Consider the following 22402-nt stretch of genomic DNA (forward strand, 5'->3'; position numbering starts at 1 on the left):
TATTCATTGATCATAACTTTGAAAAAATAATAGTAGATAAAGATATGTAAAAAGTACGGAGCCCTACGGAGCCCCGCAGGGGACAAGGCAGAAAAAAAAATTAAGACGGACTTTTGCGAAATCTCGCAAAGTTTTGCGAGATCCCGAGTTTGTTTTGCGAGATCTCGCAAAAGTTCATCGTAATTTTTTTTTCTCCCGTGTCCCTTGCGGGGCTCCGTAAAAAAGTGCACCTTTAAAGTATGAGACAAAAACAAGGGGTGTCGACCAGTAACTTGCAGGCCACAGCAGTTTTTTTGTGCCTTTATGTCCTACATTACGGTACAAATAAAGGTTCTGCGCTCATACTTGAAACAGTACTGTACAGTCAGCGAGGCGGGGCCAACGAATTTAGCTAAGAAGGAACTCCTGTGTTTATGGATTCATGAATGTGAAACCCCATTATGAGGTGAGTTCGGATGGAAAACAAATTCTGCTTATCGAGACAACTGCAAATGCAATTGTTTTCACACGAGCTACGGTAAGAGCCCGTTGAAAGAGCTCAAATTAAAACAAAAGATAAAAGGCACCTATCTGATTTCACCTTTGCTCTCCTGACAGCCCGAGCTTCAGAGCAGCAGCACCTATGTGTCACTTTTTTTTTTTTTTTTACACATTTGCCACTGTTGCAAAACACGTATCACAGCAGTAGACGCGTCATATTCTGGATTCGTTTTATAACCAAAACTAAGAATCGTTATCACGTTGATACATTAAGAAAAAAAGGTTTGGTATATAAAATGTAAGACATGTGATCCAAAAAACAAAAAAGAGTTGCACGTCACAAGTGAAATCCAAAGTGAAATCGTAAGTTTTATTTGCTCGAAGTCCAAAACCTAATACGGAGTCCAGAAATCTGATGAATTTATATAGGTTTTATTTAAATATCGAATAATCGACGTCTTAATCACCAATGATGATAAAAAAAAATACTAACCTTGGGTTCGGAAAATATGTCAGTGTTTCTTTGACCCCTGATTGTCAAGATATGGGAGTAAGGGGGAGTCTAAAATCACATATAAGAGAACTTCTGATGTATAACCAGTGTTTTGCTCTTAGGTCTGTCCTGTTGGTCCCTTTTCTCTTCCTGCTCCTGACAACAGGACGTGATGTCACAGGGAAGGGATTTGACCAGAAGCCCAACTTTGTTCTAATGGTTGTTGATGACTTAGGAATTGGTGATATAGGGTGCTACGGTAATGACACCATTAGGTAAGTCTGAAATGTGTGTAGCTGTGTGTTTCGCTCCACTATTCTTTGTTAAGTTTATTTTTTCACCTTTCTAGAATTTCATTACTGGCTAAATAAATTTTAAAGGACATATGCATTTTTAAAAAACCTTCTGTAGTAATTATACACTTTGAAACACTAGCTGATAGTGAGGAACTACAATTGAGGAATTACTTCAGATCCTTTAGTAAACGTTGCAAAGCCACACCATGAGAATGGCCCATAACCCAAGCAAGTAAAGAAGTCAGACATTTAATAAAATTACAAGTGTCTGAGCACTATTGGGCATTTTACAGTTGTTCTTGATCTCTTTGGTGCACTTCAGTCATTTCCCCACCCATGCTAGCCTTTCTAATTGTGTTCGTACACACTGCTATTGTCTGCACGTGCACTTCACTTCTATTTTGTTATTGTGTTCATGCATTTCTCCTCTGGCTCTGACAGGTCATCAAAACAGTTTGTCCTTCTTTCACTCAGGACTACAGATCTCACACTGACCTTAATGCCGTCCAGCATTGCATTAATGTTTTCAATCCAATGTTTTTCAAAAATGTGTGAAAGCACACAGCCAGTCACACACTGTCAGTGGTAATAGTGAAATTGGCCTTCAGTTGAAAGCAAATATAAACATTTTCTATTCTCAGTCTTGTATCACAGGTGAATGTCATGGCACTGCTAATTACACACAAGCATGAACTGTTCTTTGTGTATAGTAATAGTGAAACTGAAACAACCAACAAACTTGCAGATGTTCTCTTAAATGTTTCCATATGGCTGAATTAGTCTTGTTTTCAGTTAGTGTGTTTGCTTTTCACCAAGTAAGGCGTCTGTTGTACAATCTAATGTTTACATATCTGGAGGAAAAAACTGCAGGTTGTAGGCTGTCATAAATATTTGGGAATTGTATTAAACTCTAAACTCTCTTTTAAGTCCGTAATAAAAACGGCATGTAATGTAGTTAAAGTTAATTTTAATCTTCATACCAAATAATATGTCTGTTCATTCAATTTTAAAGCCATTCCAGACTTTATGTAATGTAGCATTAAAAAAAAAATATTAATAGGCCATATTGTTATCACCACTGTTTAATTTTACAGAAATACAGCTTTCTTAGTTTTGAAAATGTTGTTAAATACACGAATATTTGTGTGTCTCTAGTTTCTTAAAACTGGGGTACATGGAAACCAAAATAATATAATATTATTATAATATTACGTATGACAGATCCTGGTGGTGTAACTTGCAAAAGCATTCGCTGACGTTAGCACAACCTGTTAACTAAGTGACTTCTCACATGTGATCGTTTGAAAGTTCAGTCCCCGCGCCATCATATAAACCCTCTCTTTCAAGTCTTTCCTTGTTAAAGTGCTAAAGGAGTTAATGAGATACTCCTTCACACTACATCCTAAATCCTCATCATCACACATCTTCACAATGGTGATTAGCAGGAAAAAAATCCTGTAGAGGTGATACACACAGTGTGATCTGCTCATTTACTTGCTACTACAATGTGCTAAATGTGTATAATAATATAATACGTGCCATATTGTAACTGATTTCAAAACAGTGCAATCTGCAGCAGGGACAGGCTAAACTAGCACACTTGTCTGTGGCTGATCTCCCATTCCTTTTCAGTCTGAAGAGCAGAATTACCAATAATCTGAATGTGCATCCAGCCAAAAAAAAATGTGTCTCTGTTTAAACTTGATAAGACCCTTCATCATATCTGTTCAATCTCTTTAGAACTCCAAATATCGACAGACTTGCTTCTGAGGGGGTGAAGCTTACTCAGCACATTGCAGCTGCTCCACTCTGCACCCCAAGTCGTACTGCTTTTATGACGGGCCGTTATGCAATCCGCTCAGGTAACAGACATATTTACGCTCAGTCAGGAAGTGGCAACCTGGACAAACTCCATGTTCCATATTTGATTAACCTTTTTTGTTTTTTGTGCATGTGTGCATCTATTGACTAGGAATGGTTAGCACAGGGCGTGTCCAGGTGCTGCTGTTCCTCGGAGGTTCAGGAGGGCTTGCACCCAGTGAGACCACCTTTGCTAAGAGACTGCAGCAGCAAGGATACACTACTGGTCTAGTGGGTGAGATGACATAATGTGCTATGGCCCTTTGGAAAATGGCACTTAAAGGTCTGCACACCGGGGATGTTTTATTGAGCACAAGAAGGCAATTTGTGATGACATCAGCATTTCCTCACTTTACCAGTGAAAGTGAGAAAAGGTTGATGGCACTGGCAGCACTTGAAATTCATATGGTTTGCATTTGGTATGCACCGTAACTCATCTGAAGAAACATACCCAGGATTTATGGTTCTGGTATCTCATCTTTCTATATCTCATTTTCATTGTATATCTACAGGTAAATGGCACTTGGGTGTGAATTGCAAACACAGAGAGGATTACTGTCATCACCCGAACCAGCATGGCTTCAGTTACTTCTATGGTCTACCATTCACCCTGTTCAATGACTGTGTGCCTGGAGAGGGCAGCGACGTGCTGGTAGATCTCCAGCACGCGCTCCAAAATTTGACCATGTTGCTCGGAGTTGGACTTCTCACAATCGTAAGTGTGATTTTTCTGTCAGTTTATCTTTGTTTTCATCTGCACACATTCTTTTTTCATTTATTAATCCTTTATTTATCCAGGTAAAAATCTCACTGAGATTAAAAATGTCATTTCCAAGAGAGACCTGGCATGATCATACAATTATAATCGTAACAAGAACAACAAGATCATAATGAGGTACATTTTATTTTAAAGAAGTCTCACAGAGGCATATTTACTGAAAAGAATGGAATTATAAGAAATCCTGAGGGATACAACATCCTTGTTAGACGATGAGTAAGAAACTGGAAAACAAAGAGTCGTTGTGCTAGTTGCCCCAAAGCAAAATTAACTGATGTGTGTAATCACTTAGACATGTGCTTAAGAGGTTGGAGAGAAAAAAAAAACACAAACTGGAAACACAAACTGCAAATGCGAAATTCAGTTACGCCGCCCAGAAACTCATTCTAGAAAAAAAGAAAAACGTTAACACGTGAACGTTTATTGATGGTACCTCACCTGCAGCATTGGTATTCCCAGGAGAAACCAGGGGGTACCAGTTAGCTGTGTCATTAAAAATGACAATTAAAAGCAAATACAAAAACCAGGAACCACTTCATCCTCGTCAAATGTTAACAAATACAACTATTTTCTATTTTCTGTTCTAGTGTGAACAAAGGACACAATGTACTACTTGTTTCACTAAGGGAAAATAATAAACTTTCATGGTAGTTTCTGATGCCATCTAGTGGTTGTATCATGAAGTTGCACAAAAGTAAATTAATAGAGAAGGGTCCCAGGAGTAATATCTGTACAATAAAATGTCTGTTATGGAGAAAATATGGTTAAATGTTAGAGAGGACTGAGTCAGTTATATATAATCTCTGGAGTTGTAGTTTGTAATCAGGTGTTGCTGGCAAACATTACATAACGAGTATCTAATTACCTGAGTACCTAATCTGTTCTCCTGCGTATAGAACCTAAGGTGAGAAAACCACTATAAAACCAAAAGGCTTTCTAAAAATACTAGAAGTAAACCGGGAATAACTGTGAACATTGTCATTAGGGAAGAACAAACAAACAGACAAATCTTTCTGAATCCAGCCTTTGTGTGTCTATGTGCTACATGTTTTCAGGTGTGTGCCCGTGTGTGTGGCCTTTTTGAAGTCGGCCTGTGGCTCCTGGTACTACTTTTCTTTCTCTGCATCCTAGCAACCGCTGTGTGGTATGTGCCCTTTAAGTTCTTGCCAACATGGAACTGCATCATTATGAGGAACCAAGAAGTAATCGAACAGCCGATGACCGTGGAGACACTGCCCCAGAGATTGCTGGGAGAAGCACAAAACTTTATAAAGAGGTAAAAGTGGTGGAGCAAAACAAATAATCACATGGCTTTTGTGCAGAGACTTTTACTGGTAGTCTTTTGTTTGCAGTCTTATCAAGGAAGTTAACCTTGATATGAATGTATTTATGTTAGAGTTACAGCTGATTGATCTCCAACAATACTGATAATTTTCTGTTTCCCTTGTGAGGAAATTAACCTTAACATTTGAACTCAGACTGACATCAGTGCACGTTCAAATGATTCTTACTAATTAGGACGTCCCTACCCTCACCTATGGCCACGAGCTGTGGGTAGTGACCGAAAGAACGAGATCGCGGATACAAGCGGCAGAAATGAGCTTCCTCCGAAGGGTGGCTGGCCTCTCCCTTAGAGATAGGGTGAGAAGTTCGGCCATCCGGGAGGGGCTCAGAGTAGAGCCGCTGCTGCTCCACATCGAAAGGAGCCAGCTGAGGTGGTTCGGGCATCTGACAAGGATGGCCCCTGGGCGCCTCCTGGGTGAGGTGTTCCAGGCATGTCCCACCGGGAGGAGGCCCCGGGGCAGACCCAGGACACGCTGGAGAGATTATATCTCTCGGCTGGCCTGGGAACGCCTTGGTGTTCCCCCGGATAAGCTGGAGGAGGTGGCTGGGGAGAGGGAGGTCTGGGCCTCTTTGCTTAGGCTGCTGCCCCCGTGACCCGGCCTCGGATAAAGCGGATGAAGATGGATGGATGGATGGATGGATAGGACATTCATTATTTCAGATAGTTATTACAGGGATCATTACCAAAATAAATCGTATCAAAATAAATCATAAAACAGGATCTATAAAAAAATATTTGAGTTTTTTTTCTCATTTTTTTTTTTTTATTGGATTTTTATTGGATTATGTGATTTTTTTTTTTTTTTTTTTTTTTTTTTTTTTTTTGTTCATATCGCCATATGTTCATTATTAGTGATAATGTTAATTATTTTATTTTCTGCCTAATTTTATTTAATTTATTTAATTATAGTTTTATTTTATTTGTTTCTATTGTTAAGTTTAATGACCAAAAGTCTCTGCCTCTTAACAGTTTTTCATTTCCATACCCCATTTGTGGCAGCTACGTAAATTTCAACGTAAGATTGGTCACGGTAATCGGCAGTGTCTACAATGATAACTTTCATATCATCAGTTAACACGACTGGAACATTTTTTATGAAAGCAATGGCTTGAATGAACTCAAAACAAAAAAAATTTACAAAATCTGCAGCTTCTCTCAGCGACTGGGGGACATTTAATGGTGTTTTAACACCTACAGTCCATTTAAATCACATCTGCACAAATCATCTGTTTGTGCAGATGTGAAGATAGTAATTGCACCCACGTGACAAAAAGAACCCCACAGAGATCCTTCGGAGGTGGTGGTCTATGTCTGGTTCCAGACAAACTCCAAACCGGTTTGTTTATGGCGTGAACGGAATCTGACCCAACAGCTTGGTGTATGCTTCAAGCATGGCCTAAATTCCTTCCTGTAGCCAGGTATGCTTTGAATTCTGAGGCATGTCAGGTATCATAGATGTGCAAAGTACACAAACGGTTGTACGGACTAGCAACTAGTCATTTTTATTTTTTTTATTTTCTGTATGAAAACAAACTAAAACACTGGAAAAAGATGCAAGTTTATAAACTCATAAACTGATTCGCACCAGAATAAATGAACTCTGGGTGTGAAAACGCCCTAAGATTCTTGTGTGTGTGGACCTGTGTTGTTTTGATTCACTTGAACTGTTTTCAACTCATTGAAGCCGTTAAAAAAAAAAAAAAAAAAAAAACTCTATATAGAGCATCAAATGTCACACAGACAATGCTAGTGGCTTAGTTTGCATCAGACTTCAGCTTCACAGGGCAATTTATGTGAGTGGGATTAGATTATTGTTGGTTATGGTTGACAATGACAGGAAATTGCTTGTCCCCATTGCCATGACAAGAAAACAGGCAATAATTAAAAAGATAAAAAAGGCCTTTGAGAGAGTGTTCAACTCCTTTTTGCTGCTCTTTAGGAATGTGGATCGTCCATTCCTCCTAGTCTTCTCATTGGCCCATATCCACACGCCAATGTTTAAAACACCACAGTTTGCTGGCAAAAGTCGGCATGGTGCCTACGGTGACAACCTAGAAGAAGTGGACTGGATGATTGGTGAGTGAGGGTGGTGAAATAAGTGTGCCACCATGTGCATGCAATGTTAAATATTATCCAGTGGCTTGTAGCTTTGTGGCAGTCAGCAATCCATGTTTTTATAATCACTACAAAATATGGCCAAATGTATGAAAGCAAGATCTCAATGAATCAGTTGCTCTGCACCAATTAGGAATCTGTGCAGTTCTTAATTTTCCTTTGAAATCAACCTCATCCTATTATCTTACTATGCCGCTTGTCTTTTTAGGTAAAATTACAGAGACGGTGGATTCCCTTGGCATTGCCAACAATACTCTCATGTACTTTACATCCGATCATGGTGGGCATCTGGAAGATTCTGATTCACGAACTGGGCAGAAAGGAGGCTGGAACGGCATCTATAAAGGTAAACAATGTGTCAAGCTGTTTTTTTGCTGATATTAAATTGCAAACTTTAAAGATTTTATAGCAGGCATTCAGACATTTTTGTAGAATTTTAAATCTCATGCGTACTATTGACAAACAAAACCAAAAAAAAAATCACATTTCTGTGTTTTATTATGTCTCCTGTTGTTTCACATGTAGGTGGGAAAGCTATGGGGGGCTGGGAAGGGGGGATCAGGGTACCTGGCATTTTCCGCTGGCCAGGCAGGCTGAGAGCAGGAAAAGTGGTGGATGAACCCACTAGCCTCATGGATCTGTATCCCACCCTTAAATATTTAGCCAAGGACAAACAACCAGACAGGTATATCAATTCACTCCCACAAGTGCTTTTTAAATTGTGTGTAATTGTATTAACTGAGTGTTGTTTCTTTCCCGTTTTCTTGAAAAGGTTAAAACAGTTTCCGATTGTATTTTACCCCATCGTTCTGACCTCCTTTCTTTCTTGTGATTCTATTCCAGACAATCCGATGGCTATAACCTCATGCCGCTGTTGGAGGGGGAAGTTGCACGATCAGAGCACGAGTTCATGTTCCACTACTGTGGCATCTACCTGAATGCAGTGCGCTGGCACCCACCTGGCAGTAAGTTTACACATATATAAACCTAGAAGATCAACATTTTTGATTCTTTATTCCTTATTTCTTGTTACAGTTAGGGATATTAATGCCAAAAATTCCCAAAGTTTTTAAATAATGTGATCTGTAAATATAAACAAAATAAATTTTAGTGCTCAGTAACAAAAACTTGAAATAGAAAACAGCACTCAGAGACCTCAATTGCTCCCCGAAGGGCAAAGGCTATAATAAAACATTGATGCTTTATCGCAACATGCTGACATCAGCCTGTTTTTTATTACCACGTGATGGGATTAGCCTACAGTAGTAGCAATAGCTGACGGTGTGTCTGGTGTTTTGGCTAAAGGATAAAATAAGTACATCCATATTATATGTGCTCTTATTATGTCTTATATTGTAAGCTGAATAAATACAGTGAGGGACATAAAAAACTTCTTTCTTATTTCTAAGTGCAGCAAAAACTTTGTCCCACTTCAGAACATCAACTTTGCACAGTTCATCAGTTCATATACAAACCTTCCCTAATATTTGTGTTAGACTCATTAAAATAGATGCTTCAGTGATTGTTTTGGCCTTTAGCTGGTTCACTGTTCACTGTAGACTGATTAATATCTAAACTCTAGAGCTGCAACCTTTCCAGCTTCATAAAAATCAATGATTGATGACAGTGAGTCTTTCCAAATCAATTTTTGGGATACATGCGTCACAGCAGAAGATGGTTTTTGTTTTTTGTGTTTTTTATTTATTTTCTTAGTAAATTCCAACCCTGAAATGTTTATTTTTAAAGGTCAAAGTAAGGCTGTTGCAAATAATTACGTGTCATTGGTTGGACTCTTGACTCTTTTTGCTAATTCCTGACTCTAGTTAGTCATTTTTTAATTTGAATAATCTTTTCTATAAGAACAATGTAATGGTTTGTGTGCTACTAGTTCAAATTGATGGTTTTGTCATGATTATGACCTCGATGAAGATTTGACCTGATTTCAGTACATTTATATATAAAGATAATTTTTAAAAATTCACTTTTTGTCTTGCCACTCTATGTTGATATATCTTCACCGATGTGTGTTTCCATACAGGTGACTCTATCTTCAAGGTGCACTTCTTCACTCCCAACTTTTTCCCCCCGGGCGCCAGTGGCTGCTATGACACAAAGATTTGCCTTTGTCATGGAGAGCATGTGACTCACCATGACCCGCCGCTACTGTATAACCTCTTCCACGATCCCTCAGAGTCTCGGCCTCTGACTCCTGATACTGAGCCCCGATATGCTGAAATCCTTGAGCAGACCGCCAAAGCCGTGGAGAGACATAAAAGCACGCTCCCAAATGAACAGGCACCTGCTGATGCTCATTCAGAGGCCAATACAGCTGAACGGGGCGTCGAATTGCAACTGACTTGGGACAAGATTTTGTGGAGACCCTGGCTTCAGCCTTGCTGTGGGACTTTTCCATTCTGTGGATGCAAAGAGAACACAACTCATATGTAAGAAAGACAAAAGTTGAAACAAACGACTTTGGTTTCATGAAGGTGCTGTTTAAAAAAATCGAATAATAAAATAGTTTAATAATTTAATTAGTGCTTTTGTTTTTTCATTGGATTTCTAGCATTTTCAGTTTAAAGATACCAGTGTTTTGTGTGGAAATGAAGAGAGAAGCTGAAAAATGACTAATTAAATTAATTAGAAATAATCCAGAACCAAGTGTATTAGTGTTGAAGTGGACTAAGGACTCCACACGACTATACCTGTGATACCGTAATCTACATTTTTGGTGCAATTGAGGGAGTCAAGGAAGATTTAGCTATGTAATAATTCAGTGAAGTGAATTAGTGCTTTTAATTTGTATTGGGAAAAGTGGCTTCGTGGTGTAGTGGTTACCACATTCACCTTACATGCAATGAGACAAGTCCAGCTTCACGGGGTCACAAGCTCGTGTAGCCTTAGTGCCGGTTCCAAGCCCGGAAAAATGAGAGGGTTGCATCAGGAAGTGTATTTGGCACCAAGTCAAGCGTGAGCATTCATCCACTTTGACAAGCCCTTGAGAAATAAAGGGCATCTTATAATAGGAAAAACATTAGCCGTGCTTGTTATATAAAAGAAGGAAAAAGAAAAAGCTCGGTGAGTTTTAATGATTTTGCCTGCATTCAGTCTTCTGGTTAGGTCATTGTGCTTTACCTTGTCTGTTTTTCGTTGTCTCTCTCTATGCTCTTCTCTTTCTCCTTACTCCAACTGGTCGAGGCAGATGTCCACACTCCCCGAGTCAGGTTTTGCTGGAGGTTTCTTCCTGTTAAAAGGGAATGTTTATTTATTTGCTTTAATCTACTGTGCCAAGTGTTTGCTTAGAGGGCATTATTGTGTTTTAGAGTCATTATGTAAAATGGGAAGTACCTTGAGATGACTAAAGTTGTGATTGGGAGCTATGTAAATAAAAATGAATTGATTGTATTTTTCTTGTCTTTTTTTTTAATTTATTTTTTAATGAAGTTAATTCATTCATCCAGCAGTGCAGAAAAAGGAGGTAAAACTGCTCTAGAAGGTAATATAGGCTGTGTTCCATTAGGGGGCAAAGTCAGACTGTGTTTGGTTTGGTGAAGCGCTTTCCAGCTTTAAAACAGAAGACTTAAGGGTTAAGTGTGAGATTATAGTTCTGCCACTGTAGGCTGCTATGCTGTGGAGTAATGATCATAATTATTATAATTAGGAATATTATGTATATTTACATTACAAAAGTAAGTCTTAAATACGCAAATGAGGTAAAGTATATTGTATCAACTTCAATTAAGATTTTAACACTAGTCATTACCAGAAATCATTTGACGTTTCCTCGTGGCCTTAAGTCTGTGCTCTCCTCGGAAATCCTCACCTGTGACTCCTTCCTTCCCAACGGTGCCATTTTCGTTACATAATAATACTTTTTGATCTTGCAAACACTTAAAACCCTTTCATTAAGATCAGAGCACAAAGTCATCTGCTGAACTCCAGTGCTCAAGGACACTGAGGCAGGGTGGGTGGTTGACCTAGTTTGGCACGCTCTGGCTCCACAGATCTTCAATAATAAAAGACTTTAAAGACTGTGTGAACTTCTCCATCATCAGTGTCATCACCATTTATTATCTTCATCATCACCACTGTCTCCCTCCAGCAGTGGCTGGCTGTCAAAACATCAAAGTTTGCTACAGCAGCACTATAATTGCTCCCCCTCCTTCCCTCCTCTCTTTACCCACTTCCTTCGTCTACTCATCTCCTCCTCCTTTTTGTCCTCCTTCTCTCCCTCTAGAAATTGAACTTGCGTCTGCGACGAGAGAAATTTCATCATCATCATCATCACAGTAATTGTTGCCATCATGGCCGTAGTATTTACTTCTCTCCCTCCAGCAGAGACCCGTACATCAAACACTCAGCAAGTTCATTACAGTGGCCACTCCATTATGACTCTAACAGTAAATCATGCAGTCGACCATACATAACGACATTTGGCTGTACATCATAGTTAATGATGGCTTGTGGGGTGGAATGTTACTGGCTGTACATCATGTCACACACAACTACCTAAAAACATGAACGTGCGCGCAAGCTCAAAAGCACACACGCTCGCGAACACGCATGCGCACGGTATATCATGTTTGTTTGGAACAGATCAGTGGTTTTCTGGAAAGGTCAGTGTTTCCTGGGACGCCATAAAGCATTTTTACAACCCACTGCTTGACACACGTAAACATATGTGGAGCATGAAATGATGGGAAAATTGTACGGCAACGTAAGCAAACTGGAAATAGCTCTCCTGTATTAAAATACTAATATCTATATGGGGTGTTTTGGCTTTGGTGATATTGAGCATAAAAGACAACGTTCTGACAATCTGCTGTTGAAATTCAGCTTTATGTCTTGTCAGTTGGTTTCGTTTAACATTTCAATTTAGAGACATGTCAAATGAAGATATGTTTGTTTATGACATTTAAAATTTCAGTTTTGAAAATGTTCATATGTTGACCATTTCAATGTCACATTATGAAGTGTTTTATATATATTCTGTCCAAAACTGTTTTATTTGCTCTGTTCAAATTAGTTTTTCTATACTGCTGCCTCATTTTTTATGTTTTTACCCCAGCATACGAACAATGCAGCAGATAAAAAGACTCATAATTTATTCTAAATACACTTTTTTGATACCTTCAATGCAGTTACATGTTTTTAGTGTCCATTCACAACAACAATCACTGGACGATAAACACTTGTATATATACACAAAAAGAGACAAAAAAGGTTGTGATTTGATACTTAGGTTCAGAAAAAAAGAAGGGGATTGTGCAGTTCAATGATTATAGAGATGCCACAGTGAAATTACTAAGTTTAGTACCACAGGAGGAAGTAACTGAAACCTATATTAAACCCTTTGCCTACCAGCCATATCTCGCAACTTGCTCAGTGACAGAGGAGGCTTCATGAAGCTGCTTGTAAGCAGATGGATAAACAATTACCAACTGAAAACATATAAGTTGTCCTAGAGCCAGTTCGCTTAGCACCAGTTTTGTAAAAGCAGGACAGTTATTCCATGTGTGATAGTTTATATTTGGCATGATGGGTCTAAGGACAGACCCATCATGCCAAATATGTGTTATTATGCACATACAGAGAAAGACAAGGCAGGGAATCTAAAACCAATACAATACCCCCAGCACAAAAAAGAGCAATGACAGCAGAAAAAGTGAACCTGGGCAGGAGGTAGGTTGCAAAGTTGCTTGCAGGTGCAGCAGGAACAGTAGCCAGGCTAAAGCAACTTTGTGTGTCAATTGTGTGTCCTATATGAGGTTTTGCCAATAGGTTGCACAGAAGAGTGTCAGCTGAACCGTCAGCTAATGTGGAATAGCATTTAGTTGTTACAACAGCTGATGTTATCAGCTTATGTAACAACCATCAGCTTGTCTGCATAATCATTACCACCTACCCCCTTTCGACCTTTAATAGCTTCAGTCTAAGCAGACCCATAAACATAGAAGGTGTTTGTTAGCAGTTCAAAGAAAAGAACTGCTAACAAACATGAATTTATGACAATGAATGCAGACTCTGAAACTGTTAACAATATTATTGCTCTGGAGAGCAAAAAACAGCATATGCCATTACATTCAACATTTCAAGTGCAGCACAGCGTGTATTCTTTGCTCTCCTATATCAATTTATTCCTTTAATATTTCCTCAAAAGGAATTCTAATATTATCAGCCATGAGTTCAAAGGCCTGGAGCCAAATGACCAGGGAACTGAATCAAACGCACACAGCATAATCGTAAAAAGTGGGCAGAGAAGAAAGCAAAGTCAAGATTTTACAAATGCAATGTTTCCCAGGACCAGCGGCAACATTTTTTTGATCAGTGAGTCCAAAAGAAAACCACTGCTATTCCACCAGTTAGTGGTGACTATCCATTTCTCCTTCTGGTTAATTTATCTACTTATCTCTGAAAACAGGACACATCTGAAAGTCTCTGTGGTTCATCTGCTGCCTGCTGCTCTGGTCTGCTTTGTTCAAGTGTGGCTTCATCTACCACAATAGATTGCCATGGTAAAGCAGCAATTACAAACCATTACAACACTATTACATTAGGAAGCACAAAAAAAGAAGAGACAGGCAGAGGGAGAGAGAGAGAGAGAGAGAGAGAGAGAGAGTCACGTTTGTCAATAGATGAGGCTTTTAGTGCAGAAGAGATGTTCGAGCTGCTATTAGTGCTGATTGGATTTGTGTGTGCATTGTGTATGTGTTAATGCAGAGAAAAAGGGCAATATATTTGCATGCATAGCTGTGTGCTTGTTTATACCCCAAATGTCCATGCAGCTGGCACATTTGTGTGCATTACATATTACACCTAGACCATATGTATGTATAATCTGTGCCAGCAGGACTGGGCACAATTGTTACCACGTGAGATAGGCTCCAGGAGATGAAATGTCATCTCTGCTGGGGAACTTTCACTGCACACAAACATGCACATACACTCAAACTCGTACTGACTCTAAGCCTTTTTCAATCTCTGCATGTCTGCACGCTGCCCTTGTAGATCTTATACTGATCCCAAAGACCTGCAGCGAAGTGGTGCTGCACAAGACCATGCTAGGTTTTTGTATGCATGTGTATGTGTGTGTGTGTGTGTGTGTGTGTGTGTGTGTGTGTGTGTGTGTGTGTGTGTGTGTGTGTGTGTATGGTGTTGCAGAGAGTCTGTGGTTTAAGTATGTGTCATGTTGTATACCATATGTTTAAAATTACCTCTTGCAGGGGACAAGTCTCCAGGCAGGGAATAGAGCATTTGTAGTGGCATGTCAACAGCACACACGTATATCCTTCTTTACACACATAATTAAACCATAAAGCTTACACAGCATGCACAAGCACACACAACCTATAGACACACATTTTCTCACTAACGAAGTATAGCTACTAATGACAAACACTTTCAGTCATTAATGCGCTCATCTACACACACGGCTTTAACATCTAGCTCCTCTGATGAGAGAAGATGGTGCGGTAAGTGGGGTTTGATGAGAAGCAGATAGCTAAATAACTAGGCTAATAGGGCAATTGTAACCCATTACACATACATACACTGTACTTAACCTCTCTTCCTGTCCTTATGCCTCTTAAACCAACAGAGTTTGGCTGTAGCACTTTCACTTGTTTTTCAGCGTACCACTCAAGAGCAACAGCTATCTAGTGTTTGGTTGCCAAGACATGCTTCTTTGACTCGGTAGGAAAAAATCAAACCTTAGCAGCAGCAAAATGCAAAATTACACAAAGTTAGTAGACATTTCAGACTTGTGCATGTAATTTAGGAGAATTACAACTTTTCAAAGCACAACCCACCCATATGCCTGACACATCAAGCTCATTGCACACAAAAACACACGCAGCCCACACCAGCACAATTGCAGTGCAAGCTGCAGATGTCATAGTGATCTCAGTCAGGCCTAAAAATTACATGTACGGCCTGCAAACATATGTTCACTCATTAAGGTGGGACACGACAGCTTTTAGGGTTTTTCATTTTATTGTCTTGGATTCTAGTTTCCAGAGGCTGTTTACTCAGTTTATTCTGACATCAATTAGGTCAAAAAAATACCATATGGTCGTAGGATTTGGGGATTTTGGAACCAACTGAGAACCTTTAAGCACTTAAGGCAATCTTTCTTTTTTCACAGTGATTTTCTTTGGAATTTTCTTTTCACAGGAATGGATGCAAAACTATTTTTCTCTTTTAAAACAGCCATTAATTCAACAATATCCACCCAGGGGATCTGTGTATTGTTTAGCAAACACAGTTACCGGCTAAGGGGCCAAGATTCATTACTTAGAGAGGACAGAAATTTAAATTATCAAAATTAAACAATGTGGAGGGACTGCAAGTAGCTCCAGGAATACTTACACAGCACTTTAGTATTATTTACACATATTATTATATTATGCCACCAAGGGCAACTTGCATTTAAAACTCAAATAAGAAAGTTAACATTACAAGAAAAAAAACCAAAAAGTACAACACGCCCCTATAGATTGATAATGTTACGATTTTAGTCCAACAATATGAAAAAACAAGCAAATGCTGTTTGAATCATTCATAACCCCGCTGACCACATATCCCCTCTATAACTCATCCTGACAGTCTAGGCTTGTGGAGAGCTGAGGCAATAGGAAGCAGAGCAGGAATGAGTAATGCAGAAATGGTGGATGGTCAGTGAAGGAGGGATGGGTAATGTGTGATGAAATATATGATAATGGGAACAGAAGATGGCAACTACAGCAATACAAGAGGTGCTTGAGGTGTGACCAACAAGAGGAGGACCGGCTGAACACAAAATGAACAAAAAATGTTTTTATAGAAGAGTTAAAGGCGAGGGAAAGAGTAAGAGGGAGGAATAAAGAGAATGAAATTGTTCTTGAAGTATGGGCCAGCCTTTGTCATACCAGAGAGAATGACAAAAAGATGAACATGTAATAGGAGAGAAAGTACTGTAATGATTTTGTGGTTAAGAGTGAAAAAGGGATGGGAGAAAAGAAATTGTGACTTGTTGACCTAAAACTCAAGGTCTCACAAGGGTGGAGGATAGAAAACTGAAATAAAAGTGTCACAGATCGTAAGAAGAGGTTGATCTCTTCAAAAGCAGACAGGGACAGATAAACTCAATTCAGGTTTATTTATATAACTCCAATTTACAACAACAGTTGCCTCAAAGCACTTTATATTGTAAATAAAAGACCCTACAGTATTAAGTGAGCCACCTGAGCAAGGGCTTTGCAATAGTAGGAAGGAAAAAATTTGAATTTAACAGGAAGAAAACTCTGCAGCATTTTGGACTAAGTGAAGGGTTTTCTAAAGAACATTAAAAAAAATTGCTAATAATGAATTACAACAGTTCAGGCTAGAATTAATGAATGAATGCATCAACTCATTTTTCAGCATCATTCTAATTTTAGGGATAATGTCCAGATAAAGGAAAGTAGTCCTATATATTTGTAAGACTACAAAGAGTGGAAATGAGACAGTGAGATAGGCTATATATGGACTGGGCCAACTACACATCACACCTATAGGATCTGCTCTGCCATGGAAAACTGGATGCCATGAAACTCTTGGCACACAGTATTTGTGCAGATGTTAATACCAGAGGAGGTTTGGAACTCTGCAGTTGTTGAGTCTTTTACATATTATACACGTCAGCATTTGTTACAATAGCTGCACGCTGTTACAGCACCACACTTTCAGTGGGCCATTAAGAACAACTCATTCTATCACAAATGTTTATAAAAGCAGAATGCATGCCGAGGTGTTTGATTTAATACACCTGTGGCAAAGGGACTGCAAATACCTGAATTCAAAGATTAAGAAGTGTGACTGTGGTAGAAATGACCGGAAGCACGCAGCGTTAGGGACACGTGAATGACTTTATTTACAAGTTGTTTCTTGTTCGTCTAGCTTTCCAGCTGCTTTGTAGCGCAGCTTTCCCCGTCGGGTCCAGGCATCCTACTGAAGTAAGGAAAGCATGACCAGGTGATGGAGAACAGCTGTGTGGGTCAGCCTCTCCTGACACCACACCCGGAACCCTTTGCTCTATCGCGCCCCTGCAGCTGAGCAAAAAAAAACAAAAACACACACACCTCGCCAGTGCGGTCAGTAGGGCCAGTGGCGCAATGGATAACGCGTCTGACTACGGATCAGAAGATTCTAGGTTCGACTCCTGGCTGGCTCGGCGCTATTTCTTGTGAATCTCCCATCTCTGGAACTAACAAATCTCACCTCGTTCTTTTATCCGTATAGTGTAGAATAAGGTCTCAAGATATACAGTGAAATCTACACAATATATAAACCCTTGTCCTGCAGTCAGTGCCTTTGTGTATTGTGTAACTATATTTTATGCCACTCTGATTTAACGTTTTACTTCACTATTTTTAAAGACCTTGGTTAATAGATTAATCTTATGGATTTAAAAAAAAATGTTATTAAAAAAATGTGAATACCCTTGAATAGCTTTGTATGATTCCTTACCTATCGTGTACTGCCTCTCAGCTGATCCTGTCTGAAACCAAGTCATTTTAGCATTTATGTTCTGGAAACTATTTTAAATTGAACAACCTGATGTTTTATATCAGCATTACACCTATGGCAGCTGACCCATTATCTGAACAAGCCTTTCTAATACTGCTGGGTTCATACATAAGCCGCTGCTGATTGGAAAACACTTCAGATACACAACCTAAGTAAAACTACCACAGAGCCCGTCATCTGGTAAAATACCGCTTTATTTCTAAGCTACTGGTTCAGTTTCACATTAAGCCCACTACCAGTAATCTGAGTGCTGTGTTACTATAACATCTTAGACAATAGTGGACAATAGTGAAATCTTACACCCATAGGTTTGGGAAGACCTTTTATTGCTTCAACAGATACTGTGCATAAGGTAAGATCAATAAAACAGAATTTCCCTTCTTTTTATGTGTGAGAACTTCACTGGCTCGAAGAGAGATGAAGTGGAGCAACCGTTCTGATCTTATGGCCTAGCAACAACATTCCCAGAAGAGCTGAAGCTCTCTTATTTGAAAGATATTTAACAAGCATATGTACTTTTTGAGTATTTGGTGTCGATGTGTGGGTCATTCTCTCTAGGGGAAATGAAAGGACAGAGGGATAGCCATGTCATCTTCAAGGAGAAAGCGAGATGACACACCAGATTGAAGGAGTAAGAAGGAGAGGCGGCTTTCTTGAGAGATAGCCAAAGAGTGAGTGAAGTATTTGTCATCGCTGGAGAGATGAGAAGAAGAGAATAAGATGAACCAAGGGAGGAGAGGGAGAGAGACGGAGCGAAGAAACGAAGAGAGAGGACATAAAGAGAGATGAAGAGGAGTTCAGAGGGCATAATAATGACAAAATGACAAGAGGATGATCGAAGCATGGGTCATGTTTACCCACAGGAGAGAGAGAGTAAGAGAGATGGTGAAGAGTCTGGAGGCAGAGAGGCGACAGCACTCTGAAGGGTCACTCTATTTACGGGGAGAAGGAGAGATTGAGGGATATTGATGTGAGGAGGGAGGAGAAAGATGAAGGGAGACAGCTTGGGATGGAGACAGCCCCTCTGGCTATGAAAAGAAGAAGGGGTGATGAAGCAGAGGAATGAAGAGAAGGGGGAAGGAGTCACAGACAGAAGGGATACATGGAGGAAAAACATAATAGTTCGAGGGAAAAGAGAAGCTAAAATCCAATGAGAACATGAAGTCCACTGCACAGGGGGCAGTTATTTGATGTTTTAGAGAGATGCAGGGAACACCAGGGCTTCAGTCTGCAGCAAGCATTGTGTGTTTTTTTTTTTTTATCCAGATGAGGGAGTCTGCAGGGAATGAAGTAGACTGAAAGACATGAGTGATTTATCTGTGAGTTAGAAAGGAGAAGTACAGACAGGAGGAAAAAGATGGTTACAAAGCAGGAGAAGCTTCTGCTCTGAGTTGAGATAGAGAGATATGGCTAGACAGAGCCCAGTCTCACGACAATTCGTGGAAGGTTTTGTCTGCAAAAAATCAGCCAGAGCTGTGCCTTGACTGTAAATCAGGGAAGTGGGCTCACCAGAGACGGATTTAATATTATCCAGACAACAATATTTTCATTCTGAGATTGAGCAAACACCTGAACCTGGCTACAGATCAACACTGAAAAATCAAAAGGTCTGAATAGAAAAAGTACCAAGAAAAGTACAACAAACAGTGAATGCCAAACAAATCATAATTTCATTTTCAATAAAGAACAATATAATTCCTTCAAAAACTTTAACCCTGTGATCCCACAAGCTCTGCGACACTAAAAGTAGAAGGTTGAGTCCCCTCAACCAGCTGCTTTGGCAATGCACAGCCTCACATTAGCCCACATTCACTCTGGATTAACCACAGAAAAAGAAAAGTGCATTTAACATACAGCAACAGCATCTAAATATCTCAGTTATATGAGATTTTCTTTAACCCATTCTAATTTTCAGGGGCAATGAACCTGAGTGCATTGCTGAGATGCCCCTTTGTGGTCTTTGATGGACTGCTATGCTCACAGTATTTGTCCCTTTTGAAAATGCACACTTCCAAACAGGTTAACAAAGTTCACCTAAGGACGCAGGGAGCCTGATGGTGGTGTAAATCAAATAACTCTAAAAGGGTTTCTGGCAAAAAACAAAAACAAAAACAAAAAAACCCAAAGAATTCCAGCAACAGTTTTAGTATAAGAAACAACCTTATTGTTAGACCAGCACTTTTCAGCATGTGGCCTTCATCAGTATCATCATAAAATCTAATGGAAACAAGATTTTAAATAGAATAGTTGTGAGGCAGGAAACAAAGCAACCAACACCCAACTAAGGATGGGTTGGGCATATGGTCATGTGGCGATTAGTTGTACCAGGTTGGCAGAGAGAAAAGGGTACTAGTAAAGGTTTAGTTAAATCTCATGAAGTATTTCATATTTATACACCAGATAAAGAGTGTATGAATGAGAGGTGGCCAGTGACCCCCTTGGCCTCCATTAGTAGGGTACACTTCACTACGTTGATATGGGTCAGACCACAGCCATCATCAAACCCGACCTTCATGTACACATTTATTATCTGTATCTTTCTCAGTTGGAAGGAAATCAGGTTGACAAAATCTGCCAATAGAAATAAAAACCTGCCAAAGTGTTTAAAACCACCTTTGTGCTGGCCCAGAGTGCATTTAGCCATAATGGCACCCACACACATGCACAAATTCACAAGGTGAAAACAATAATAAGCTGAGCAGATAATACCGAGAGACAGATTAAATGAATACTATAAGCAGCCAGAGACTGAGAGAGACATTACACACTGGCAATTGAGATTGTTCAAGATACACAAACCTGGCATCACGGAAACAAACCATCCAGAAAGAACGTGTCAGTTCTGCTATCTGAAACTCGTAAAGGCAGACTACAGCCTCTGTGAAGCCATACTTTTGCAAAATTATTTAACTAAATCTTACCACATGTTAAATTTCTTTTTTTGTGTGCACAACTTATATTCCAGGTTCTTATATTTTGCCTCTAAACTTTGTGCAACATGCTTTGGCAATATTGCATTTAATTATGTCCAATAAAACTGATTCTGGGAGTAGATTTTTCTGCACACGCAGAGAGAGAATGTGATGCCCCGAGCGAGAACCAGATGAGTGAGAGAGATGGCAGTCAAAAAACTGCGGAGTCACTCCAATGGGAGGAAAATGGTGGTAATGAGGGTGAGTGAGGCAGCCAGGAGTGGGTGAGAGGAGATAAAGGAGACGAAGGGTGCTGAAGTGAGAGAGGAAAGTAAAAGGGGAATGAACAGATGTAGGATGGGAAGAATTAGAAACAAGGAAAGATGAAAAGAACGATGAAGGCAGGGGCAGGATAAGGTCGTGATTTTGCTGTCATTAAGCAGAGCACATGGGTCATGCCTCATTTTCTCTCTTCAGATGATCCAGGCATGAACCCCACCTGTTTCTTACCGATTCTGACAACTCAGTGGAAACGGCCTCTAGAGAATGTGCATATGTGCACGTGCGTGTATGCACAAGTGTTAGTGGAACAAGAAAATAGATTGTTTTGGGCTGTCGTTCCCTTTTAAAAGAACCCATTTGACCAGCATTTTCCAAACTGGTAAATGGACTAGTACTCATATAGCACTTTTCTGCTCTAGCTGAGCACTCAAAGCTCAAACCTTTTTACCGCAAGCCACAGTCACCCGTTCCTATAGCATGGCTTTTCTAACTATTGTGCACACACTCCAAAAGATGCATCAGGGACAATTTGTGACAGTGTCTTGCTGTTTCTGATGGTACTGTGTACTGACAGAATAGCATTGTTTTTCTGTTTCAAAATCATTATAATTTTTTAATTAGGTACAAAACTCGTGGTTAATATTAAAGTATAAGATATATGTAATTTTATACTTTTTTAATTTCAGCAAATTGCAACAAAAGACCCATGCATCATTCTGTCTCTGCCTTTTCTTCTTTGTCTGTTCACTTTTACTGAAGATGCCACACATTCACTTTCCTTTAATTAAAAAAGGTTCAGTAGATTTCTGGAATATATGGCTACTATTGTTTTACCAACTCTAACTCAAATATGAGCAGATTTGTTGGGCGTTCTCAAAATAAACCACATTCCTATATTTGTATTTTGCGATGCATTTATATTTTGGAGCAACATAGAGATGCATGGCACAGTGGAAATAGCCATATGTGTGTTTGGATGACACAGTCAATTTTTAGCAACGTCAGCTTGATTTTGGCTTTGTCTTATTGTGGGCTCTCTAAGTATTATATCGAGTCATTGTTAACTTAACAAAGGCTACACTAAAATGCAGAAGCATGTGTGTAAACAATATATCCTTATGGCTTCCAAAGGAATTAAGAGGGCAAGCAGCAGTAAGGTGCTGATAATCAAATGCACTTGATTAAATGTTCATCAACAAGTGTGATCGCCTCTATTAAAAACTACACTTCTGGCAGTTTAAAGGTCATCATTCCACCTTAAGAACCTTAAGAGAGCTGTGCATAAAGGAATGGCTG

At 39.5% G+C, this 22402-nt stretch overlaps 1 protein-coding gene and 1 non-coding gene across 2 annotated transcripts; both read left to right on the forward strand.

Annotated features, from left to right (window-relative positions):
* Positions 1–245: 245 nt before the first annotated feature.
* arsh (arylsulfatase H) lies at positions 246–10772 on the forward strand. Its single transcript, XM_040027893.1, has 11 exons — positions 246–445; positions 1096–1248; positions 3010–3131; positions 3242–3364; positions 3642–3844; positions 4963–5183; positions 7192–7328; positions 7576–7713; positions 7893–8052; positions 8211–8332; positions 9406–10772. Exons 1-11 carry the CDS (start codon positions 441–443, stop codon positions 9813–9815), a joined length of 1794 nt encoding a protein of 597 aa, XP_039883827.1. The 5' UTR covers positions 246–440; the 3' UTR covers positions 9816–10772.
* Positions 10773–17483: 6711 nt separating this feature from the next.
* trnar-acg lies at positions 17484–17556 on the forward strand. Its single transcript has one exon. It is a non-coding gene; the product is annotated as a tRNA-Arg (tRNA).
* Positions 17557–22402: the final 4846 nt, after the last annotated feature.

The sequence above is a fragment of the Simochromis diagramma genome, unplaced genomic scaffold, assembly GCF_900408965.1.
Source record: "Simochromis diagramma unplaced genomic scaffold, fSimDia1.1 OVJJ01000343.1, whole genome shotgun sequence".
NCBI lineage: Eukaryota > Metazoa > Chordata > Actinopteri > Cichliformes > Cichlidae > Simochromis > Simochromis diagramma.